The sequence below is a fragment of the Buceros rhinoceros genome, unplaced genomic scaffold (genome assembly GCF_000710305.1).
Source record: "Buceros rhinoceros silvestris isolate BGI_N320 unplaced genomic scaffold, ASM71030v1 scaffold36398, whole genome shotgun sequence".
Lineage (NCBI taxonomy): Eukaryota > Metazoa > Chordata > Aves > Bucerotiformes > Bucerotidae > Buceros > Buceros rhinoceros.
Genome location: NW_010428101.1, coordinates 13,498 through 40,777, shown reverse-complemented (window position 1 = coordinate 40,777; position 27,280 = coordinate 13,498). Strand labels below are relative to the sequence as shown.

At 39.8% G+C, this 27,280-nt stretch overlaps 1 protein-coding gene across 1 annotated transcript; it reads left to right on the top strand.

Annotated features, from left to right (window-relative positions):
• LOC104498735 (nidogen-1-like) lies at nt 1–24,044 on the top strand (the record flags this gene model as incomplete). Its single annotated transcript, XM_010142151.1, has 10 exons — nt 1–144; nt 852–974; nt 9,065–9,289; nt 9,935–10,107; nt 12,097–12,223; nt 17,238–17,409; nt 19,429–19,586; nt 20,919–21,042; nt 22,205–22,317; nt 23,808–24,044. Coding segments are annotated over 10 exons (1,481 nt in total), but the record flags the coding sequence as incomplete, so codon positions are not given.
• Nucleotides 24,045–27,280: the final 3,236 nt, after the last annotated feature.

The window sequence follows — 27,280 nt, the reverse complement described above, 5'->3', positions numbered from 1 at the left end:
CTGTTGAATATGTCATAAACCATTGCCAGACAGGCACACACAATTGTGACATTCCTCAGCGTGCCCAGTGTGTGTACACCGGCGGATCTGCCTACATCTGCACATGCCTCCCTGGCTTCACTGGAGACGGGCGTGCCTGTGAGGGTGGGTAGCACCGTTTGTTGTGGGGTTTTTTCATTCTTTATTGCACAATTTGGCTGGTGATTGCAATGTCCTGACTTAAAGTAGAAAATTTCATAGCTTAAGTCTCTCGGTCAGATACTGGATTAAGCTTTTATCCTTTCCTTCTCTCACTTTTGAATTCGCTCTTCCATATTTGAGCTACAGAAGGTCCAAGATGAGGTAAATGCAAACATTGCAGTAGTTGCACTTGGCAGACCAGATCTTCATCTGCTGGAACTGTTTGCACTGTGTTAGTTTATGATAATAAGGTAGCGACACGTGATGCTCAGACTATGTAAAAATGTTAAATTCTGTTTCCTGTCAGTTGGAGTGCAGTGGGGGAGCAGCTTTACCCAACTATGTGTTGGAAACCTTGCTGGCTAGATCCTACTACTTTTGTGTGTTTAGTCTTTTCCCTGAGAAACATGGGCATATGTTTCTAAAATAGTGTGAGTTATCAATGATAGTTACCCATCAACAGCAGAGTGCAGGGATTTGCTGAATACGTGCATGCTATTTTTTTCCTCCCTTTCACATTTCTGTATAGATGTTCTTCTAAAGGACTATAATTCTAATCAGATATGCTAAAATAGGACCTGAAAGTAATGTGGCAGGTTTGCACTTTAATTCATCACTCTGGTTTGTCCATCAGGAGGAACATTATCTGAGATTTGTCTTTTCTTTTACAGATGTAGATGAATGTCAACAGGGCCACTGTCATTCAGATGCTTTCTGCTACAACACTCCTGGGTCCTTCAGCTGCCAGTGTAAGGCAGGTTATCGTGGAGATGGTTTCCGGTGTGTGTTAGGAGGTAAAATTTTAAAGTTCTTGAAAGTTGGAACAGAAATATAATTTGGGCATTGGAGGATATACGTTAATCTGCTTCCTTTCTGGAAGAGACTGTCTGTTGTCTTACTGGGGTCTTTATTCTTCCTCAAGTCTTTCAAGTTTTGAACTTCACCAAGCTTGTGTCAAAATCTGCATCTTGACTATTATCACTTCTCCATGATATCCTGTCCAACGTTCTGACCTTTGTTTGTTTGTTCTGTCCTCAGCAGTTCTCAGCCCCAAGCTGATACTATCTTTTGAAGTTGCCCTATGTAAGGGTTTGACTACTTACCATAAAATATCTGGAACTGTTGGCAGTGTGAATGAAATGCAACAATTACAGGAGAAAAGTGAAGGATGAGACCAAAGCATGCACTGTTGCTTGCAGAGTGATCTGGGTGCCTACGTGCCATGAATAGCCAGCAAGAGTCCAAAAAGACTAACTGGAGTTGCTAACTAGCACTTAGTTGTTTCTGTATTTACCCAGATTGTTCTCTGTTTAGCAGAAAGTTCTTAACCCTCACACGCTTCTGTGCTTGCATTGTACTTCAGGCCTTGAAGCATAAAACTCCCGATATTGAAGGTATGCTTAAAAAAAGAAAGTAAGGAACATTTTATGGTTACTTTAACTCAAAAGTGTGGCAGACCTATGGGACAGCACTCAGGTTTGGCAGAATGGTGAATGTTTTCATCCGGAAAATAAAGCCTGAGTATATTCAAACCCATTGTTCCTCCTTCTAAGATTCTTGCTGTTGGGCAAAAGACCCCACGCCTCTCAACAGACTGAAACTCAAACTGTGCAGCAAAGAGTAAGTAGGGCATAGGGCCAAAGGGAAAGAAAACAAGAAGCAGAATGACTAAAGAGGAAATCTCTCTATATAATTCAGCTTCTGCACTATGGTCTTAATGATGTCCAGAGTATTCAATGATTCCAAACTGAGGGTTTTTTTAAGTAGTGGATGTGCTAGCTTAAACATTCTTATCTGCATGGCACAATATTACTACCTGATGCATTGCTGAAACTTAATATTCTTTTGCCACTATATTCCATAATTCTGAATTTCTGACTTTTTATTTGCACAATTGAATACCTATGTCTTAAAAGGCAAAGGAAAGGCATAAAAAAAATCACAAGGTTGTTTCTTGTTTTAAGTCATATTTACATGACTTTTCATCATGTGCTCAACAACACGGGTTACGTCAAATTACGCAGTGCACGTAGATTTTTCTATCACAGGTATATTGTAGGCGGTTTTGCAGCGTTCAGTTCTAAAACTCTAGCATTTGCCATTTTGCCAGTCTTTCAACATAATTTTGAACTACTCATGCATGCGTATTTTTGTTTTAATGCCAGATGAACGAAGAACTACCTAGTGTTTCTGATTTCTGTCAAAATACTTAGCTAACCAACCAGCTGATAAAACCAGGATTATTCCTCCTAGAGGAGAAAGTTGATGTGAATAACTTGAAGCAAAATCACATCTTAAAGCTTCCAGTTCTTCAGGCAGAATTGTAGAGGCAGAAATACTGCTTTCAGGTTCAGTACATCCCCTTTATAGCTGAAACAGGTGTTTTGGTAGACTGATACTTGAATTCAACAAATCAGCTTTATTACCAGGACACAGTTAATTCCTTTTGAGTATTTGTGATAGCACGCTTAAGTGTGGTTTGTTCGAGGCTTTGTCTGTGGAAGAGCACAATGTGATGTCTGAGCAGCTTAAAAGATAACCATAGAGATATTGGTGGCTGTGGCTTTTTTTTTTTTTTTTTTTTTTTTTTTTTAAGAACACCTTTTCACATGCGGTGGTTAGTGTGTCTACTAAGCACAGTGTACTGTTTTGTAGTAGCTTTATGTTATTTTTTTGCTACTTATCCTGTACACTTCCTGACTTTGCATACTCAATACAATGGGGATCTTTCCATGTCATAGCTTTAATGGTAATAACAAAATATTTTGGAAATTTTTGTTGTATCTACTGTTTCAGTGAATGGGGATCTGCCAGGTTTTGTTAGTCTTCATATATGCCTCTCTGATTTTTATTTTTTTATACTGTTTTGTACTACTAGCAGAAGACATGCTTTAGAAACACTTGTATCAGTTGGCTCTGCTCATGAAATGCTCTGAGCAGAAAAAAATCCGTGTAGAAGTCTCACTTTTGCTGACTCCTGACTCAAATACAGGGTGTCTGTATTGCTCTGCTCATCTGCAGCAATGGCAGAATTTACAGCAAGGCAGTGTTTTACAACAAACTTCCCTACTCCTCCTTTCTTAGAGAGTTAGTAGAACAGTAGGTGCCCTTGGGATGTCATCAGTTGCTGAAGCTCTAGTACTTTTTAAATGGTTATATCCAACAATTAATCCATTACCAGAAGGTAGAATCAAAATATACTTTCTGAAGCCTAGCAGAAAGCAGCTTAGTTTACTTTAGCACCCAGTTTGTAAAGTAAGTTGCTGCAGAATGGAGATTACAGACGAGGCTGTATTGTATTCGGCCATAGTTAGAGTCCCTTTCTTTCCCTTTTTACACACTAAGGTTTTGATCTAATTAGCCTCAGTCAAGTCACTGAAGTCTTTGCCAGTTGGTAATACCATGGAAAGTTTCATTCTTGCAAATGCTCAGTTCTTTTAGCTGTGCCCTTTTCCAATAGGTGTGTACAGTTGCTTGCATATTTGGTGTCTTTATTATTATATGAAACCTACAGCTGAATCTTACCACAGCTGAATTAAAACGAGTAGACTAACAGTCAAATGGATTTGAGTTGCACACAAGAGAATGTCTGTATGAGTGAACAACAGGTTAATGAAAGAGTTAATGATGCTGGAATGTCCCACTGCTCACAGCCATTAAGAAATTCTGTACTTCATTATTTCCTCACGCTTCATTTTTCCATTTCAAAAAACCAGATGTCTGAGTGTTTCTACCCCTGCAGACCCCAGACACTGTTTACTAAACAGAAACAACTCTAGAGTCTTGGAACTAGGAGTCTGGCTGTTAAGTCATTTGCTGGTCCTCTGTATACAATCTGTTTCACATGAGAAATGCACTTACCAGGGGAACACTGTAAGTGTCCCTTCATTTTCCTTCGTAATGTTTCAAAGGGAAGTGTGTAATTTTGTCTTGGGTCTTTTCCTCTTCTGTTTTGGGTTTGGTTTTTTTGGTTTTTTTTTTTTGGCAACATCTGAGAACAGCAATTAAAAATGTCAATATAACTCCTTATGATATTTGGGGAATTAAATGATCCATGTAGGAAATTAGGAAGTACGCTTTGACTATGTACTGATTTTGGACACAGTTTTAAATCACTTCTGTCTTTAGCTTGTGAATAAAAACCTGTCTGAGTAGTTATATCAGTTCTTTAAAAACTTTTGAATGCTATGGCAGAACTAATGGGATTTTGTTTCATGTATCAGACCATATTCCCCCCTGCAAAATGGAAGGGAAGAAGTCCCATCCATCTCAGTTTCTCAGCCTGTTTTCTCAGCCTCCATCTTTTTTTGGAAGTCCATAAATCATTTTCTGCAGTCTTGCTGCAAGAGCTTCATTTATGACCAAAAAAGACTTTGAATGTTTTTATATGGCTTTTGTTTTTTCTCCCTGTTCTGTTTGTTTCTTCCCTTACGTGAGAAATGTGTATATGTATGTTTTTCATCTGACCCACTTTCCACATCCCTACTATTTCCATTTCATTTTTTCAAGTTTCGTGATATAGTACTGTGACTTTTAAATTTCAGATTGTCACTGGTAGTTTATGAAACAACTGGGAAAAAAAGTCTTTAAAACAGTAAATACAAATTTAGGTTTCTGCGGAAGGGTATACATTTAGCTTGAGTTCAGGATGCACTGTTCTACGTATCTATCTTGTATGTGCTGTGGCCCATGGAACATAAATTCTGTATCAGACCTTTGATCTCTGTTCTGCATTACAAATTCTGGCTTAGGAGCTTTTTTCTGTACACTTCTACTACTTTCTACTTCTGAACTGTGATTACCAAAGCTGGACCCAGCATTCCTTGAATTGTCTCCCCAGTCCCACGTTGTTTCTCTATACCTGTATATGTGCTGAATTCGTATTACACCTCCTCACAATCCCTACAGCACTGAGCTGGCTGCAGCTCATCTGCTGATTGATAGCTGCGATCTGCTGGTTGATAGCTGTGATCTGCTGATCGCTTTTTTGTTGTTGTTGTGATTTCCAAGATGAGTCTATCTTTACAGGCTGGTCTACACAATGTGTTTCAAGGAGTGTAACTCCACATTTGACTGTTTGAATTTACTTTTGACCTTAATGAGCTCAGTTTACCTAGTGATGAGGTCCTGTCCTTCTCATGTTTTGTGGCTCTTTTTCTTCCACAAATTATGAACTTACTAGAAATACCACTACTTCGACATTTGTCCACTGATTCAGGTGATTTTTTTTTCAGTTTTTAATCATTTATCAAATGAAGGTAGCCCTCAGTATGGTGCTTTGTTTCAAATATTATACTGTCCTGTAGGCACGAGTGCCACAGGGAAAGGTAAAGCTATTAGGTCAGTGTGTTACCTGCATCAGCTGCATCAAAAGTACTGAGAACAGATTTTTACTCAATTTTAAAACAAATGCTTATCAGTAATGTTTAAACATAGATACAGAAAAATATTTAATTTGGTCCTCCTGTTAATAAAAGGCTATTGCCACCCCCACTTTCCTGCGTCACTGAAGATTACCCGGGTCTTGCTCTTACTGTTTGTCTCATCTCTGACAGTAAGAACTAACCCTAGCGCATACCATTTTTCTCATCATTGACATGATCATTTAGCTTGGCTTTTAAATATGGGTTTCAAGAATGGTAAGAGCCTCTGAAAATCAGGGCTGGTGACCCCTGGATGTGGAGCCTTGGAAATAGGCATGACTTGTTTTCCATTAGCTACAGTCAGATGATGTACAGTCAGCAGGAGATGCACCAGCACTGTTACCCCACATAGGTGTTATTTGCTCTTAGCTCTATCTGTTGTAGTTAATCAAAGTTTTCTTTATGCCAGTCAGGAGATCAGAGAACTTTCCTAACATGAAGTGCTCTGTATCTTTGAAGAGTCTTGACTAGATGAATTTATTACTGTCTTTATGTTAAAGGAAGAGCAATAAGAAACCTTGTTTAGACTGCTGTGTTGAAGGAAAGGAAAGTTATTAGCCATAAGGTTTGTGTGTAGAAGCTGGCTTACAAAGTAGCCCTCCTGCTACCTAAATATGTGCCAATTCTTGTTACTTGTTTTGTCTGACTTGTGCTGTTGGCTCATCAAGGCAGGGAATGTGCTTCATTTACTGTGTCAGTCTCATCTTTCAAACCCTGTCAGAGTTAGCCTCATTTCAGACAGTTAATGCAATTAAAAACGTGCAAAATCAGAGCATCTTCTTTTAAGTATGCTTAGTAAAATGTGTGACTGTATAAGCAGACGATTTCTCCCAACCAGCTGCCATCTGTATCTCAGATGACTGTGTGCTCATTGTTGCACAGGCTACAACACTGGACTTTTGTTTAGGTGCCTCTAAACTGCAAGCATAGTAGTAGTGCTCATCATTCAGAGATAAGGAGAGAAAAAATACAGTATGGATTCCAAGTGTCTGATCCGCACTGTCTTTACTAGTGTAGGGGCTTGTTTTGGTTTACAAATTTTAATACTGGCTAAAATATTCTTAGTGAAATGAGTTAAATGAGTTTGATGTTGAAAGACAGGTTAAAATGGGTGAGTCAGCATGGATGAACATGGTAGTACTGGCTTCACTTCTTTTCAGAATGTTTCTTTAATATAGATTATTTATCACACTCGATACTATTAAAATAGTTACCACAAATATAAGAGATTTTGAGGAGCACAGAAGCAGTAAAATACATAGATACTCCTAAAAGCAACTGAGAAATCAGTGTTGATGGAATTTTTTAGAAAGAGCAAATCATATTCTCTGGCTTCTAGAAACTGAGTACTGATTTTGAAAATTAGTTTGGCTAGTCTCTTGACTTTAGTGGGGCTAATTGCATCAGCAGGCCATCTGTGAGATTGGTCTTGATCGTTGCAATGATCAGTATTCCTGCATAACATCTGCAGATACAAATGTGAACATTGTCTTGAAATTAGAACAGACATTGGTATTTCAGGTTACCAATACTACTAACATACTTTATGTATCAGCTGGGTCCTATCTGGGAGTGTATACACACTCCTTTGTGTAATTCATATTTGCTAACTCAGTTTCATAAAGTTGATTTAGTCTACTGATTTAAAAAATTGTTGTAAGCTGTTGGATATTCTCTAATGCTGTGAGTTTCAGATGGGAAAGAAAATGACCAGCTTCTACATTTCTTTTTATATCCCACTGAGGAGGAGCTAACAGTGTCTCTCGAAGATGACAGAATGCGATGAAGATTTTGTTCTGCAATGAACAGAACAGGGTGGGTCCAACCCACCTCCAACCAGCAGGGTTTACTAATACTCTGTATTCCCTCTGCTTTCTCTCGCGAACTATGAGAGAAAATGGAATCAACATTTCTTTTACCTGAATATTGCATAGTGTATTGAATACATGCAAACAAAATTTGAAATAGATAATGGAGCTTTTCCTTCAGGGTCTGGTTTTGTAGGTTAAGTCAAGGCTCTCCACCGCCCACATTACAGCTGGTGCCAAATATTTCAGTTGTTCAGAGCAAGTTGTTCTCCAGACATTTATGTTTCTGTAATTGTGTCCAGGTGCTGCTGAAACTTGTCCAAAGCTTTTGCTTGCATAACTAGTTTAAATAATAATAAAAAAATGACCCTTCTTTTTTGTATTTGTGTGAGATACACCACAACAGTCAGTGGGCACATGGGATTAGCTTTTTGCTCAGCAGGGCTGGGTCTAGTCTGAGCTACACTAGCTAATGCTGTCCACTAGGCAATGTAAAAACAAGGAAGGAATAAATGGAAGTGTAATGTTAAATCCTCTTGAGCAGGCAGTTTGTAGTAAGTATTTCTGTCTGTAGAAATCATTGATGGGAAAAACGTATTTTTCCAATAATTAGAGTTCTTTCTCTCCCAATGCACAGAACTTTTAGGGGTCTCAAGTGTAAGGTAAAACAAAGTCAGATTTTCTTTGTCAAGTGAAGGGAAAAGATTATTTTTATTGTATTCTTTTAATTTCATTATGTTGTTTGGCATCTAGAAGGACGTATTGATCCAGATGACATTCCCTATTGCATGCAGATAATAGGATAAGAAGATGTATATTTTAGTCCAGACTGTTTTGTAAAATTGAAACCAAAAGAACCAAATCCCTGAATCTCCTGATAATCTGGAAAGTTAGTCTTTCCTCTGTATCTCTACAATAATACATATGCATGTCGTGTAGCCATTGTGCATCATAGGTTTCTCTGGGTCTGTAGTGGTATTCCTGTTTTCTCTATAGCCTTAACTTACGCGCTTTACCAGGGACTGGACTATCTGCCCCTGCAATTCCTTTCTTAGGCCCAAAAGTATGAAATGAGTGCTCAAACTTCATAAGCAAACTCTGAAAAACTAATATATATATCAAAGTAATGAGTCGTTTCCCTTCCTAAGCTCTGTAGAGAACTCAGCATCTGCCTCGTGTTGTGATTTTTTTCTTGTGGCTCTGAAGGGAAACTTGACTTTTAACATTACAAAAAAACCTTTATCCACTATATGACTTGGCTAATTTTAAGGCCCATGGATAATTTCCAAATGAGTAGACAGTGGGTTTGCAAGTTGGGCAGGAGTGTTCTTGCTTATGTGCCTCAAGGAGAAAGACAGTGTTTTCCATCATCTGTTTATGACCCTTCAATGTAAGAAGCTGCAGGGGGGCTGTTTTGTTCTGTTTCAAACTACATATTGAAAGCTAAAATTAAGGCAAATGTGTCACATTTACATAGGGCAGATTGTTCCTGAAGGTGCACTGAAGGAATATGCCTTCAAGGTTTGTAACAGTGCCATATTCCTCTAGCAGCAACAATACTTGCATTGTAAGTCATCAGCATACTTCAACTGTTAATAGAACATAGTTATTTGTTAAAACGGAAATGTTCACTGGTCTTTATTTTTTTCACAGAAGTGGAAAAGACCAAATGCCAACGTGAACAAGAAGTAGCTCTCAGAGCTGGAGGCACTTTCTTCCCGCGGGAGATGAGAGTTGGTCACTTCATTCCCCAGTGTGATGAGCACGGGAATTACCTGCCCACTCAGTGCCATTCTAGCAGTGGATATTGTTGGTGTGTGGATAGGGATGGAAATGAGATTGATGGCACCAGAAGTGGCCCAGGAGTTCAACCACCATGTAAGTGGCTCAAGTACTTTTTTCTTGTGGGTGCAACCAAGTGCACTATTTCCCAAATGTGGGGCTTAGTCATGCCCCTGAGATACAGCACTGACTTGGAACAGTGCAGCGCTTTGCTATCCAGTGACGATATAACTTGTGCCGTAATCCGTTGGTAACTCCAGCATGCACTTTTCCTTCAGCCAGGGCGTCTGGACAACTGTGGTGAGCCTCTGACTGTGAAGACAATTTTCTAACTCCTTCATTGCCTTGAAACTCTGAGGAACTCTTTTAATTTCTTCCCTCTGGGAGCTGTGGCAAATCAGAATGTGTGGTAACTGACTTGCCTCAGGAAGTGAAGAAGTTCTTTCCTACATCTTTCTCACTTCAGAAGCAAAATAGAACAGGTTTTTCTAAACATTTGAAGGAAAGAACAATTACAGAACTGATTGTGAGAAGACCTGTTATGTCAATTGCTCTATCTCTGTCAGCCAAGGGGAAAAATTCGGCAGCTTTTTGTATCTGATTGTAGTTATTAGTGTCTGCTTATAGGACTGTTTCCTTCTAAGAAGTCTGACTGTAATCGTGTCTCTGCAAATAACAAGGAGCCTTGTTATGCTGTATAAGCTAATCTTTTCCCCATCTGTTTCCTTCTCTATTAACAAGGTCTGAGCACAGCTGCTCCTCCTGTTGTTATTGGGCCCTCTGTTCGACCAGATACAGTACCTCTGCCACCAGGAACTCACTTGCTTTTTGCCCAAAGTGGTAAAATTGAACATGTTCCATTAGAGGGAAACAATATGAAGAAAAATGGTGCAAAAGCACTCTTGCATATTCCAGTAAGTAACCTACTATGCTATGTCCATGGAAGACCTGTGACAAAGGTGAAAGTTAGAGTGTTTGTCAATATAGATTCATAATTTAAGATCCAAACTCAATTTTTACTCTTAAAATTTCAGTATCCCATCACTTTGTCACTGAAAATTCCTGACCTGACTAGTCAAAGAGCCTAAAACTGTACTGTAGAAAACATTATTTGCCTTTAAAGAATAGCTTATAAGACAAAAATCTGGTGGTTGTGATCTCACGTGCCTCCAACAGCTCATCGTATAAACTCTCCTACACTTATGCTTCCATTGGCTTTCTGACTCTGGTATAATAGTCTAGGAGACCTACAAGAGCAGTGTATGGAGAGGCCCTTTTTTCCCCCTCTTATTCCCTCAAAATTTTTTCCTAAATTTTGGTTTTCAGTCACTTCTTTGCACTTCCTGGCTACAGATATATAGATAGATTTTTTTTTTTTTTCTTATTTTCTACTTCCTTCCCCACGTGCAGGCCCAGTGCATGGTAAATCTTTTCCCACACTTCTTACTACTGTCTTGAGAATCTTTTTTTTTTTTGAAAATTAATCCCTGATGCTGAGAACCTATCTTTTCCATCACCCGTGACACACGCCAACCCTTCCCACTTCCAGTTTCAACACATTAATTTGTTTTGCCCAAAGCCTGGGATTTCTGTTTTCATTCCAGTGTTACTGTATTTATAATAGCAATACCAGGTAGCTCACTGGCCTCCCTTTTTACATTGCTGTGAATACTTAGCAGACCAAATACTGACTAAATTAACAGATTCAGTTCAGTAAATAGTACCACAAACTGTGTTGTAATGTAAGGCCAAAATCAAGCATTTGTCTCTTGTCTAAAGTGCCGCTGCAATAATGTAAAAATACGCAAAATGGGGTAGTTAGGCTGATACAGAGACAAGATTCTGAATCCTTGTCAGCTAGTCTCATTATTTACTCGATCTAGGTTAAATAAATTATTTAGAAGTATCTTCAGGAAAGAGGTCCCGAGAGATAACATGCAACTCTTCCTTAAGACTTTCGATTAAAATGAAACTTTCCATCTCTGCAAACAGTGTTGTCTCTGTCTGTGTTGTCTCAGTGTTGTGTATTTGTGAAATGACAGTGTTTAGCAGCGTAGAGGTGTTCAGGTTGTTTTGTAGCTTACAGCATTAATGTATGCTGATGAGTGCCTCTGTTTTAATGCATGGTTTTGGACCATCTTTCTAAGAAGTTGCAAGTTACGAAAGCAGCAAAGGTGATAGACCTGAGAACCTGTGTGAAATTACTGTTTTACCCTGGAAGTCTCTTTATTTGCCTGAAGGAAAGAGTTTAAACTCTAAACTCAAACTCTAGTCCTATCTTCTTCTGCCTGGAAAGTTGCATATATAATATTCCTTGTCCCTGAGCATATTCTTTCCAGCAGAGTCATTTATGGAGTATTCGTTTAAGCTATTTTTAGTTTTAAAACCTTACTTTGCTAGAATTCTTTTGAGTCCAATGATGCTACATAGGTAGCACTGCGTGAAGTGCAGCCACAATGCACGGCTTGATGAATATACAGAACGCAAGTCAGATTTGATAGGAGTCTTATTTCTCCTTGAAGGGAAAGAATGAAAGAAAAAAGAACATGAGGAATAACACAGTAAAATAGCACCATGAACTTTCATTAAATGGATATGCAGGTGAAGTTGTAGAAGTCAAATAAATTGTTCAGTACTAATATCTACAATGCTTCTTTGAAAGAAGATAATTGTCAGTGGTGTCTCCTAGGTTAAAAGGGACTTATAACTGAAAGTATTTTTCTAAGCTGTTCTGCAATAACTGTCATCCATTTGTTTTCTCTGCCTGTCCTACCCATCTCCCACCTTTCCTAAAGGTTTTTATGTTTTTCAGGCTTGAGGCTTAGCCTGTCTCATAAGCTAGTGCTGCTGGCAAATAGTTGTCACTTAGCATAAGCTGATGTAACTTGCTTGTTGACCAACAGGACAAAGTTGTTATTGGAGTTGCTTATGATTGCACGGACAAGATGGTTTATTGGACAGACATCAGCGGCCCTTCAATCAGCAGGGCTAGCCTGCATGGCGGGGAGCCAACAACCATCATCAAAACAGGTAACAGCACAAAATTCTTCCTCTTACAACTCCCTAGAAATGAGATTAGACACTTGAATTTAGTAATATATATTTGCCAGGTGTTGCCTGAGCTGTAACATTATAAGATGGTGTTATTTGGAAAAACAACAACCAAAAAGTCTGGAGAACGTAAAATGAGAAAAGATCTGTTCTCTGTGCAGTAGCCCTTCACTGCCTTTCCACTGCTAAGATAGGCAAGAAGTTAAACTCTTTAAATAAGCTAAGTTCAAGGCCAGAAGTGGGAGCAGCATGTCAGTGAGATGTTTCTGTCCTTATTTGTAGTTGCAGGATACTGTACCTTTCTAACCGTGGAGTGTCTTGTGAACATCACTGGGGTGATGTTTTAATTGAAGGTAGAGGGATTTGAAAAATGAGTCAAGCTGCTGTGGTGTTTTAAAAGCATATCTCAAGGTACCAATGAATGCAGGGTTCAGAGCCTCACAGTCTGGGCTTTGGACAGTGTCTCAGCTCCTCACAGGAATGTTTAGAGGATTTCTGTACCCAGTTACAGTCCTAGCCTGTGCTTATGTTCTTGCTGTGTTTATATTCTTGCTGAGTTTAAGAAAGAAAAGAGAAAAAACACTCCAAAACCACCTTTGGATGTTTCATCGCTTCTGGGAAGGAATCTTCATGTAGGCTTGATGTCTTTACTGCTCTCTACCTGTGGTGAAATCCTCAGGGTTGCCACTATAGCAGGGCAGCATAGCTAGTATTCTCAAGGCAAATATCCGGGTCATGACATCCTGGATTTTTAAAGTGCACTCAAGACTTCCCTCTCCTGTGTTGAGGATTCATTGTGCTATATCACACCCAGCCTGACAGCCTTTATGTAGCCCACCTCTTTTATAGTCACGTCTCATCAATCATACTGATCAGAAAAGATGGTCCAGCATCCTTCCTGCAAAGCTCCCGTGTCCCTGGCCATGAGAAAAGGAACACATAGGTAGGCTAAGCTCAGACTGCTGTGTATAGACATTATTCATGCTTACAGTGATGCAATGGCTGCAGGATGTAAATATGAGAAAGAAGGAAGGTTATTGTTAAAACCGAGGTCATGGGCTGGAGTAGACCCATCATCGTTCAGTGTGTTCGTGATCTGAAAAGGGGATGATGGGGTGTCAGTTTGCTGTTGAATGAGTACTGAACACAATCAAAACTAAAGCTGACTGAAGAGTTACGTCTGTATGTTCACATGAAGTATCATCTGTGGGTGTCACTCTGGTTTTTGTTCTGGAAGTAAGGTAGGTAATCCACTGGCTAGCTGAGATTTGGTTATGTGTAGTCCTTTACTCTCCTGTTCTCAGCCTGTCAGCTGTCTGCCTGGCTGAGAAGGGACTGGTGAGCAGTGAAGTTGAAGAGGAGAACCTCTGCTCTCTGTTCCTGGTCTTGGGGATCAAACAACTGAAAGGTGGCTAGAATCTCTTTCAGCTGTGACTTTCCATGCCTCCCACTCAAGCTGTTGTAAAATAAAAGTGAGTAAAGCTGCCCTGTTTGGTTTTAGCCGTTGGAGTTGCTCAGGGATTTGGGAATTGGACTAGAGGATATTGTGGAGTTAGTGCTTTTACAGTTTATGTCCTTTTCTTATACTCCTTCCCCCAAGATCCTGCTGCTCACTGCGGGCCATGTTCAATTTCATTAGAAGGGTAAGTGTAAGCCCATGCATCTTAAACACGAAAACCTTTTTCAAATGGAAAGGTTTAAGGTGAAGGACTGGTTTGGAGAACAAAGTGAATGGGGAGGCATTAAAAAAAAACCAACAAACTAAAAAATAGCTGGAGGTACTTTTTGAGTACTAGTGTCCTCAGGATCCCAGAACACCTCTGAAGTCAAGATACTGGAGATGGTCACACCTGCTTTGGATCCTTTGCAGCCATTGTCACAAAATTTTAGGTAGTTATTTTAGCAAAATGCTCAGCAAGTTTTGAAATGGCAACAAATTTGCTTTAGTTTTCTCTGGATGTATTGAGTATCTCTACCTGGAGTTTGTGCTTCAGAATAGCCAGTTTGCTGGGACTCCATTCAGGCTTTTAGGGGCAGCAGAGAGATAGGGGCAGCTTGGATCCTACCACTGTCCTGTGAAGGAAAAAAGGAGATCTTAAGGCCATCCTTAACTATTCCAGCAATTATGGACCTTCATATTTCTATGAAACTTGTTGGCTGATATATTTGTGAGAGTTTTTTATTCCAACATACTTAATCTGAGAGGGACTCTAACCTTTAGTGCAAGCATGTGCCTGTACAACTACAAATTCTGTGGGGAAAGGATTTCCAATGTCCAATACTAAAGTATTTTCTCAGATTCTGCACTTCAAAAAGTGAGGGAAATTACTATTGCTAAAATTTTATATGGATATAAATTAGTCTGCCTAATGAGAGTGTGTGTGCATGCATCAAAAATCTTCTAGTGTAGAAAATATTTTAAAAATATTTCTGAAGATTTTGAACTAAATTTGGTAATTTTAGGCAATTCAAGGTGCTTCAAAGCCACATGGAAACCTCATGGTTTTTATCTGCTACAAAAAACATTGTGTGTGTAAAGACATCTTTTGATTTTTCTTGTTCTGTTGTTTGCATAGGAAGTGAGTGCCATTCCTGAAGAGTTGTTAAGCAATGTTGCACTTTACTTTCAGTGTGTTAACAGGCTCTTCAATAAGGAGTCAGAACAAAATAAGGTTGAATATTCAGTATTTGAATGGATGGCTTCTATGCTGGCCAAAACTGAAACTTTAAAATTGCAGGAAATAGGAAAATGCCTCCCTCTCTGAAGACTCGTGAGAATTCTTTGTTTTGTTTTGGTCTTTGTCTCTTTCCTCCTGTGAGCTGCAGCTGCTTTCTTCAGTTCACGTGTATTTTTGTGCAATGCACTACTTTTTTGTTTGTTAAAGCTCTTTGTAATCCAAGTTGCATTGCTTTGCAGAAACACGTTTAATTGTGGAGCCCCATCCAGTTCTCATCTATCCCTGCAGCTGCATAGCCTGCAGAGGCTTTCTGGGCTCTGCAGCTGTGGAGGCAGATCAGGAAGGAGAGCTTTCTTCCTTGTTGTAAGTGCTCTAAGTCATATCAGCTGTACAGGTCTGTACAAGCCTGTTTCCAGGGACAGAGCTTGTGACTGTATCAGGCCTGTGACAATATAGCAGGAACACATTTGTGCCTCTGGAAAGGCTTGTGATACATAGAGCCTACCTATTCCCTCACGCCTCCACTGGGGGAGACGTTTTTCCTGACTCATTGTCAACCAGACAGGAAAGACATTTAATTTAGACTTCTTTAAACCTCCTGGCATATAGCTGAAGCAAGGGAACTAAAGTAAGGAAACTAGTTAGGGAATAGGGTGTGGGTCCTAGGAATCAGTGGCAGTAGTAGATCTACTGCCTGCTGCCACCTTCTGTTTCCTAAAAGAGTCTGGGAGCTCCTGCATGACCATTTAGTCAGTGATGTTCTGATCCCAGAGACTGGGGGTTGTAGCTACCATCACCTCAAAATAAGGCCACTCTCAGCAGCCTCTGCCATTAGCAAGGAAACAGGTAGGAACATTTGAGTGTTTGAAGTACATGTGAGGTCGTTTCTTGCAGATGACAGGTTTATCTCCACAGCAGCGCTTGGACAAGTACAAGTAGTAATATGAAGTCAGTGTAACTAAGTTAAAGTATGCCCAAGTGCCCTTGGGAGGAGTAAAGAGATAACTGGTTCATACTTACCTTCTTGGGGCCCCCTGTGTGAGCTGTCTCGAAAGCAGTGAGTTACATTTTACTTGTTCTTTTCCACCTCTTTAGCAATGAATAGACATCCAAAATGTCACATGTCCAGGTTAGATGTGGTAAGTGTGACCCACGTGTGAGAGAGAGCAAAAGCTGCTCAGGCTATTGAGCCACTATTATTCATAGCAAAGTCACAGCAGCAAACTTTATACAGCTCTACCCAGCCTTCTGGACCAGAGGACTTTCCTTCAGAAAGGTTGGTTTTGTCACGTGCTGTTTGTTTAATGGCTGTCAGTAAATAAACTTGAGAAATAATAGAAGGCTAATGGGCCGCATTCTGTCATTCTTGGACATTTATACAATCTGTGTATCTGCATTTAAAAAGTGGTTTCTTTCAACAGCTGGCTGGTATGAAGGATCACATCACTTGGGGATTGACCATGTACAATTATTTCTTTCTCTTTTGGAACTGAAATTGGACTAAAATTGATTTGTACCGGTCTTTGGCTTTATTACATCACATACAATCTGCCTGCTGTCTTTCAATGGTGTATAAACCTTGAAAAGTATAGAGCAGTTTTTCGTAGTGGATGAATTAAACCTTGGAGTGCTATATATATTCATTCTGCATCCTTCACGTGAGTTAGAAATTACTAATACTAAAGCAGTAAGGTATTATCTGCTATTTCCTGTTGCTTTTGGAATGACTAACTGTCCAAGAAAAACTGTACATGTACAGTACTAAAACATGTTCCAAAAACGATTGCCTTGCAAAAACAAAGAACTGGATCTAAATTCCATCAGTTAGCTAATATCATTATCTCGAGTGCTTTGCAGCTTGATTATTTGTAAGTATTGCATTGGCTAAATTTAGCATAAATCCAGTTTTCAGAGGGGTGCCACATATACCAGTACCAGAGAAGGGCAGATATCAAGGATTATAAAATCCATTCTAGACCTTGGCCTGCTAAGGAGGGTAGAATAAGTTTCTGATACTCTCTTCTGTTTATTTGTCTGCTATCAGTTCTTTCCCTGTGTCCATCCCCCAAGGAAAGCTTACACGCATGGTGAGTTAATTCCTCGTAAAGTTGGTCATTCTACATATTTATGGAAATTCTGTGTATTTAAATTTCATAAGGCAAAATGTGTATTCTTTTTCCAACTGTCACGAAGTAGCTTTTGCTGGACCATAGCCAGAAAACTGAAGGAAACTTCTCAGTTATGCTTATGAGGCTGACATTGTGTATTGGGAATAAATACAATGCCTAGGCATGTTTTCCTTTGTTCTCCTGCAGACTTGGGAAGCCCTGAAGGGATAACTGTAGATCATCTGGGTCGCAACATCTTCTGGACTGACTCTCAACTGGATAGAATAGAAGTGGCTCGGCTGGATGGGCGCCAGCGTCGCATCCTTTTTGACACTGGCCTGGTGAACCCCAGAGCAATTGTTGTGGATCCTGTAAGAGGGTATGGATACGTTGCCAAGACTTATGTGCAAAGCTTGATTTTATTTAGTTAATGTGAGCATATATGCTGAGTCTGTGTTTTTAGGCTGTCTATAGACAATAATGGGACTACCTTTTCCTAAAACAACTAACAAACAGAAATGGAACAACCTACTTGTGTCCTGTGTCTGAGTGGTATACTGAAAATAAAACTTCTAAAATGCCTGCTAGATAATGCTGTGATATTTTTTGGAGAGGTTTGTCAAATACTTAGATGTATATTGTTTTCAGAACATTGCAGGAGGAGAAGTGTTGCTCTTACAAAAAAAAAAAAAAGCTTTTTTTTGCAAGACTACTGGTCTAAAATACTAGATTAAGCAATCTTATATTCATTTCCATCACGACAGCCCTTCTTCCTGTACAGTGCTCCTTCTTCGAAAACTCTCAGGTGTCTGTTCTGTCACCATTTTTGCTTCTGTCATTCAGTTGCCTGGGAAAGTCCTATTAGGCTTCTACGTGAAGATGCTGATAACTACATACTTTAAAAATTGAGCCTGTAAGCTACAGTCACAGAAACAGCCTAGCGAAGTGTTAGTAGGAAAGTGTAGATGTTTTCAAGGTGTGGTTCCAGCCTGCAAAAATGGAAGTATCTGCATGCTTTTATGTAGTCTCTGATCTGTTGGCATTTTTTCTCTCTGAATATTGGAAGAATTACAGGGAAAATTAAACCTGCTACAGAGTCTGTGTTAGTACTGCATGTCTGTTCAAAAATGTCTGAGCTTGCCTGCTGTTGTCCTGGTGCAACTTTCTGTAGCGTGCCCACTGCTGAGAAGAGGCAATTCAGTCAAAACACTCAGCAGCACAGAAGCAACGAGGCTTTCTTTTCAGTCTCAAATTGCTGCGAAGGTCTACTAAATGATTGCTTAGTTGATATAGTAGGCATTTGGAATGCTCTTGGTGAAAACTCATTTATGAACAAAAGTACTATATTGCTCATGGAGAGTTTTTTGGAAGATGCATCTTCATTCCAGATGTTTGCAAACAAGGTATGTAATGAGAAAAGAATGCATGTGATCCTTGAAAATTTGAGCGATACAAAATTAAATGGGACAGTAATGGTGTTGACTTCTCTAATTCATTTAGCATAAAATAAACTTTTACATAATAGTCACATAATAGTGGGCTGAAAACGTCTGTGGCTGTACGGCAAATGACAGCATAGTAAGGAAAAAAAAACAAATGCACTTTGTGACGTGGGAGAAGGGGAGAGGCTCAAATGTAGTCAGACTGAGGAGAGACCTCTGTTCTGTGCAGGATCCCACTGACAGAATAGGGCTCCGGGTTCAGGTCAAGCAGCACAGACCTCTGTCTCCTAATAGATTTTGTGTATGTGTTAAGGAGTAAATAACAAGGGGGCTTGTGTTGAGGTGCTGTGTGTTTCTCAGCCACAGAAAGTGCATCTGAGGAAAAAAACCTCCACTAAGAAATGGCCATGAGTAATAAAGCATCAGTGAATTAATTGTCCTCTCTGGGGTTCTCTGATGACTATGAACTGCTCTGATACCGTTGTATCTACCTGGTGCACTGAAAAGAAAAATGTGGTTTTGAATGATTCCCACAAATGCATGCCAAATGCTCGTGCTGCTTAGCCTGAGCAGACACAGTGGGCGGTGAGGAGGAGAACGGTAGTCGTGCGTTTTGAGTGGTCCTCAGAACTGCTGAAATAGAGCTCCTTTTGCCTGGCGTCTTGCACGTAACCTAAACAGTGTAGAGAAAATATTTCTTCTCATGTGTGTTCTTGCTGGTTTTGTTTTTAATGGAACATCTACTACATCTTTGCTATACTTTTGTTACTTCTATATCAAATCAAAGAGCAATGTGGTCTTTCTTATTTCTTTTTATTTATTTATTTACAATTTATGTATTTTAATGATTTAGGATCTGTGCATGTTATCTTTGTGGCCTTAGCATTTTCTTAATTACAACATTCTTTTGAAATCAAGTCACTGTTTTAATTCTTGCCTTTTTCCTTCCTCTTAAGAAACTTGTACTGGACTGACTGGAACAGAGAAGCGCCTAAAATTGAAACATCATATATGGATGGTACAAACAGAAGAATTCTTGTTAAAGACGATCTTGGGTTACCAAATGGGCTGACATTTGATCCTTATTCTTCAATGCTGTGCTGGGTAGATGCAGGTAAATTGGTGCTAAAATCTTTCTTCATAGTAGTAGAGTAAGTATGTCTATTCCTTAAATTATCCACAGCCAATTAACACTTACATCTCTTCGGGCTGACTCTTAGACTTCAAGCCTTTCTTTTTGGCTTTAATAATACCTCAATTTGTTTGTTGTTACTACCATCAATGGTTAGTACCTAGTACCTAGTACTAGTTAGTACCTAGTTAGTTAGTACCTAGTACTAACTACCTACTATCTCCATGTCTTGTATGTGATAACTTTTTAGGGAGTGTTTAGGCCTTTGTAGAACAGGTTATGAACACTGATTCATCTAATCTGGCCCTACAGAATGTCATCCTGGCACTATTGTTCTAAGACCTGTGACCTTAGGCAAAAACTGGCTTATATTTGACTGAAGCAAGTCTTGAAAAAGCAATTCGCCTTTAAAGATCAAGAGATGAAGGTTCTGCCATCAACATGTTGTTAGTTTTGTGCCAGTGTCTTAGAAGTAAAAGAAAAAAAAGTGTGCTTTTAATTCTCATCTGAAATGTTTTCCCCCCTCTTTCTCCCTGTAGACTCTGTCAGAGATCTACTGTGGAGGTGCTTTTATGTTTCCAGTTTTTCAAGCTTTTGATAAACTAAAAAGGTCAAGCTCTCTTTTTCATTGCAAGACAGTTTCTACAACTTTGAAACATATCTCCTTGTGGTATCTGTCTTTTCTTTTTCTCTCTTTCTTTCTTGTTCTTGCATTCGTCTCTTCTCCTTTTTCCCTAATTTTGAAACCTGCTATTTAAGAGAAACCTACAGATGTTTACATCCACTAGCAGTGTTCCCAACATGTGTAGTAGCTTTACAGCAAGACCTTTTTACACCTTATTTGTATCTATAAATTAGATGTTCTTCCTACAGTATTGCCTTCACGGCCCAATCCATCAAGCATTTTGAGAACGTGCTCACCAAACTAACTTTGCAGAAATGCCTTCCAGAGGAGATGGAACTGCTTAGTGATTGAAGTATCCCTCCAAAATGGAGAAGACCTTCTGTCAGCTTCCACACCAGCTGGTATCTGTAACAGGAATCTCAGCTTGTGAGCAATGACCAAGGCTGCACTAGACATCTGTGTTCCTGTAAGTTAGGTGGTGTGCTGCTTAGCATCAGGACCAGAGTACTTTTCCATCCAGTCTTTGGCACATGCAGAGATTGTGGCATGGGAAGGGCTTTGGCTAAGCAGCATACTGAAAGACTTCCAGGGAGTTTTACTCTGTCCATGCTTTCATATTTGCTTTTGACCTTCATCCCTCATCAGAGCTCTCTTGCTCTGTTTCAAAGGCTTGTTTTCACTACACCCAGGTACCAAGAGGCTGGAATGCATGAACCCTAATCAGCTTGGTCGTCGAAAGATTGTTGAAGGAATTCAATATCCCTTTAGTGTTACAAGCTATGGGAAGAATTTATACTACACAGACTGGAGAAGGTATGTTATCTGCCAAAGAAAATATGGACTGGTTTAATCTGTTCTTCCTGGTAGAAATTGAAGTATATGCTGCATTTCTCATGCCTGACCTCTCACACATTTCTGTCACTTTTTTTTTCTTTTTCTTCACTTTCCCAGCAATAACTGATGCAGGGCGGGGTGGATCTGTAGAGCTGACCTGTTGATGTTGCCAGTTAACTGAGTTTTCATTTTGAGCACAGCAATTTTCCTTTAAGAAAATGCTTTTAACATGGAACATTTTTGGGAAAGGAGTGGGAGCTAACATATTTCCCTTATGGCTATACTGGCTGTACATTGTAGAGGGCAGAAATTAGTCACTCATGGCTTTCTATGAACTATGTTGTCTGAATGATCAACCAGAAACAAGAAAAAAATGTTTTTACTGCCTTGATGACACTTGCTTCATTGCAAATGGTGTAACAAACATTGACATTTGATCAGGACTTTAGAGTTTACTATATTTTCCAGAAAAAACCCAGTCCATGCATGTTTAAGTATTTATTTTTTCTTGACATAAATGTTGACTGGGTTTCATCAATGACACCATCAACTGCAGCAGGAAGAGCTATTATTTTATGTAAGGATTTCCAAGCTAACAGCTGAGAAATGCTATTCTAGAATAGGTTTATATAAACATGAAACAGTACATTACGGGACTGTCAATTGACTGCCCTTTTATTTTTAGGAAGAAGAGTTTGCTTATGGCTAGGTGGATGCCTTCTGGATATCAGGCTCTACCGGAAATGCAACATTGTCCATAAACATTACACATAATAGCTGCAACGTCAGCTAGACCATAAAAAATGTCAGAGGGGCAGAATATGGAGAATGTGCCAAAAGTACTAAAGGATCTGTTCCTGTAGAGGGACATTGTCCTGTACTGGGAGTACCTTCCAAATTAGTAAGGTGGCTCCTTGCTAAATTTCTTAGCTGTCTAGAATGAAGGCTATTACATATTTGAGTTATCCAGGAAAGATTTGGTCTTGGAGGATTTTGCTTCTGGAGTCACTTCCTAATTGTAAAAAAGAAGCAACTTCAGATTTCTTCTCTTTTTTCTTTAAATTTTTGGTTGGTTAGTTTGGTTTTCCCCTGTACTTCCACCTTCATCTCGCTTCTCTGTATTCTCTTCTGCATACAACAGGGATGCTGTTGTAGCAGTGGATCGCACGATTCCAATAGAAAAGGATAACTTCCAGCCGCACAAGCGCTCCCGTCTCTATGGAATCACTACAGCCTTTGCTCAGTGCCCGGGAGGTAATCCTGATGCTTACAAGTTTTTACCGCTGTGCAACACCTTACTGTATAAATGAACTTAGTAGCAGCATCCATTGACAGGCTGCCGACTGATCTAGGTAGTTAGTGAAGAACTGTTCAGTGCTTAGACTTCCATGTACTAAAGAAATTAAAAGCCATATTTTCTTTCTTTTCTTTTTTTTCTTTTTTTTTTAATAAAACCAGTTGTGGTTGCCATATGAAACCAGAACAGGGAGGGAAGAAGAAGCCTGTTCTATCCTTTATGAAAAGGCAAGCATATAATCAAGATGGGGGACTCGTGTGGCAAAAGCTGCTATGTTGTCACCATCTAAACTGAATGCTGTATTCATGGCTGGGACCTTAGTTCCTTAAATTTAAACTACAGAAATATCCTGGCCTTCCAGATGCCCAGCGTTTCTAAAAAGAGAATGTTCAGAAGGCAGCAGGAAGTGGAATGGCTGGTCTGGTCTTTCTGCTCTCTTGAATGTTAAGTTTTTCATACACATTTTTGAAAAGCCCCTTGTGAAGCATGGAAGAGACAAAGCTGATTCCCTTGAAATAACAGTTTATTCTTTGGGAAGCAGTATCACTGTTCGTTGTTCTTAACACTGCTATTCTTAGCAAATCACTGCTAGGAGAAGAGTTAACTTTATTATTACAACATGGCTGGAATTTTAGGAGTTGTGGTGGTTTTGCTTTAGGCCTAAAAAACCCTAAGATAGTTTTGCTTCACATTATTCAATATATATAATTAAAAACCTATTTAGTTTAATTGAAAGCTTGCTTTAGAGCTTAAAAACGCATGTAGATGTCATAATTAAGAAATCAGTTATGTTGTTAATACTAGTTAATTCACAGTTCCATTTTGGTAGGCCGTGTAAAATGAAACAACATTTTGTGCTCTGAGTAAACACTTATAATATTCAGAACCTCATATAATTTCTTTCTATTTCAAATATTTTTCTCTGATGGATGCCTTTCCCTCAGATCCACTGCTCCTGGCACTGTATTCTCTTTCGTTTTACCCTCCAACACTACGCAGCCCTCCCCACCCACCTGATCTGTGTTTATTTTCATGGGTCATTCCTCTGTGTTTTTGTAGTGGGTGGTAGGTATCCAGGCGTGATGTTCTCTAGCAGTTTGGACTTTGTGTTGCACTTTCTCTGTTTCCTCACTGTCTCTCATTTTGATGCCTGTGACCACTTAGCCAATTTATGCAGGGCATTTCAGGAGCAGCCAATTTTTTTCATGTTGCCTCTCCTGCTCTGTCTCAATATCCGGATCTTTCTTTGCAGTGAATATCAGAAGCTGACACCAGGGGTATGACGACTCTCATCTCCCCAAAGCAGTTTTGTTTCATTCCCGATTTCATTATGGCTTGTTTCTCTAGTGAAGTCATGAAATCTGCACTTTTTTGTGTCTGTCTTTGTTTTTAGTTGTGGTTTTGCTTTTGTTTTTCTTTAACATTTTACATCTCTCTTCTTTTCCAGGACATAACTACTGTACAGTGAATAATGGCGGTTGTACTCACCTCTGTTTGGCTACCCCAGGAGGCCGTTCTTGCCGCTGCCCTGACAACACAGTTGGAGTGGATTGCATAGAAAGAAACTGAGCGTTAAAATAAGCTTTAGAGCAGCAGACACCATTTGGAAGTGTGCTGTAAACAATTCACTCCTATCAACACAATCAGGTCCTAAAGATAAGTGCTCCATAATGCTGACATCAAGCCCCAATGCACATACGTAGACACACACACAGGCAATGACTGTTTTATAGCAGTTAGGCAAGACACAGATGACCAGGTTGGGTCCAACTGCATCTTGTTCCTTCTACTATTATCTCCTTTCTTTTAAAGGTAGATATGGAAACCTTCGTTGCACCTGTGCTGGGCTAGGAGGAAATATCTCGTGACAAAATTGAAGTAACAAATATCAGACGGAGTCAAGAGGATGGCGTGACTCAAATCCTGTGACTGGGTTGCACCTTGGAGCATGCAGCAGTTATCTGCATAGTGGCATGTTTAGCCCATCGTGTGCTGGACTGTATCTTTAGCTGAGAAACAACCAAGGGCTCACAAGGATGAATAGATGTGAGTGGGAACACTTCCGTTAGTATGACAGATTTGATGCCTAACTGCATTCCTTTCCACTACCAGTCTTCCCACTTCCAAAAATTGAATCTCATCTTTTGAGATTACGGAAATTCTTCATCCATGTGCTGTGAGGGTAGTTCTTTATAGACAATCAGCACTGCTTAGTGGATCTATTTGAAGTTTTTGTTGGATTTTAAGAGATTTATTTTTCTCCTGAGGTGGATTCCTGAGTGTTTTCACAAAAGCTACTAAACAAACTTTAGATATAGATCTTAATTGCTGATAGTTCATGAAAGAATGGGTGTTGAGTTGTTTGAAGCTGTTTAAAGGGACACACAGTCACATCTGTTTCCTCAGAGCTTTTAAAAGAATATTTCTATTTTTGATTCTACAAGCCTGAAAGTGGTCTTTGAATCCTATCCTAATCATCTTTCTTCTTTAGCAAACCATGCCATGCCTTTTCAAAGACCATGAAATACCAGCTGAAAATCTGATTTCCAGAAAGGTCACCTGTGTCTTGGTGCTTAAAAGAAAAAAAGGTGGCAATACCCCATTTGTGTACCGATGTTCAGTAACAGCAAAAAGATGTGCAGAAAAGCAAAGCGAAGTTGATGTTTTCATCATCACCGGTATGCTTGGAGTGGGGAGGGAAAATAAAAATGCACATTCTTATGTCAAATTAGCAGTACAAATCTGGGAGTGAAGTTTGGCTTCCACACTGTGTGTTGGAAAGGAAGCTTACCCACAAGCTGACCCGCAGCAGCATTAAGAAACCGGCCTTGTGAACCTTCTGCCAGAACATGTTTCACAATGTCATGACCACAGCAGCTAACATCCCTGTTTTGTCACTCCCTCTTCAGACACCACAGTAACAGTTTTAAACAGAGCCAGTTCTTAGTCTTAACTGTGTGACATCTTCCTCTTTAACTGTATATTTACCATAAAATAAGAAACCATATAAACATTTAAAAGATTTTTTATAACTTTTTATTCATTTTATTAATACACTTAATCAGGTATGTCTTACTGTAAATATCAAAAATGTGTTGAAATGAAGGTGCTTGATAACCCTTTCTCCAGAATTATTCACATATCTGGTGAAATATCAAAGTTTACATTCTGTACAGGTATCTACAGCACAGTCAATAAAAATGTTGGGGTTTTATTTTCTATATAAAAAAAAAATCATGCCTGCAGAAGGAAGTGATCTGTGATGTCTCAAATCTCTTTTCCTGTTGAGTTCTGGGTTTTAGCTAATGCTCGTATCTAGTGATGATGGTTCGAAGATGCAACACAATGGGGGAAAAACTGCTGTTGGGACTTTTGTATTTTGAAACCACTAGGATACTTTTATTAAAAAAAAGTAAAAGAACTTAAAGAACATGCATCTTTCTCTGTTTTGACGCAGACTTTTTACTGATTCTAGCTCCTGCTTAACATTGTCAGGTAAGCGTAAGTCAGTTATACTGTACTTCAGACTTCCATGTTAGTGGAAATGTAGGGCAAGAACTAGATTAAATGGGGGCCAGAATTTATCCCTCTGCACAAAGATGGTGCCTGTGTTTCTAGGTATGACAGAGTGCTCTGCTGCCTGGTGCCGTAGCAGGCAGGCTCTGTGTGTGGCTGCAGATGTGCTGTGGCTGCAGGGCAGGGCAAGTTGCGAGCTAAGTGAAGTATGGCCAGTTGGAGGTGGTGATGCTGAGATTTTAACTCCTCAGCTTTTATGGGTACAGCACATGGGTGCCTCAAGGGGGATGGCAAAAGCCTCTGTAGTACTGTGTAGATGGACAGCTGGAGAACACCATGCCTGTTAAGTGAAACTTTGGAAGGGTGGACAGCGCAAGGCAGCAAGGAGAGCTGCTGGGATCCAAAGGGTGGTGTGTGGAGTTACAGGAGGAGATTGGTGTTGTTCCGTGCTGCGGACTACACATGGAATTCGAGGGAATTAGGCCTTTAGTTAGTTCTTTAACTGTATACTTCGATTTTTTTTTTTTTAAATGGTCCTTTAAAATTGATGATTGCCTGCTTTGTAATTAGAGCAACACAGTATTCCTCTCTGCATTATGACAATAACTGATGTACTAAACCCCAGTCAGCTAATTCAGTGCTAAGCAATGACAAAGATGTCAAGGAAGATAAACCTTAGCAGAACTTACACTGTTAATGCATGAGCCCCTACGTAGTCTGTAGGGCAAAGAGAGAAATTATATTACTATGGGCTGAGTTTTTAGACTGAGTGACCCTCTGTTAACTCTTGCATCACATCTGGCAGTAGCTAGCGCTAGATTAGGGGAAGCTTCAGCAGATCTGTGCCAGTGATGTAGATGTGACGGTTTGCACAACTTCAAAGCAACCTTCTGCATTCCAGTCCCTAAAAATGAGGAACTTTTTAAAAGCTCAGACATGAGATTTTTGTTTCTCAGCAAATACTTATTGCTAGCTTCAGCTGTTGTAGCTCTGTGTCAGAGTGCAGTGAGGACAAAGCTGTTCTCTCGAGGAAAGGAGGCCAGCTACTGAGCATGAAAACAAAGCCAGCAGAAGCAGTGGCTTCACCAGCAAGGGACCAGTCCCACCACACAGCGGGAGACAGTGCTGGTGAGGGTAGTTGGGTCCAGCCTCGGCAGCACCAGACCACCAATCAAATCTGTAGTGACAGGTTAGGTCCAAAATCTAGTTCAGAAGGCGAGTCAGGGTCAGGATCTGGTCTGAACACAGTGACCAGTATCAGTGATTGCCAGGCAAGTCTATAGGGGTGAGGCAGGGCTGCAGTCAAGCTGGGAAGTTGGCCAGGATCGGGATGAATGGGGTGTGTGGCTGTGGCTCAGCTCCGGCAAGGACCAGGATCAGAGCCTCAGCTTTAAAGTGGCCTTG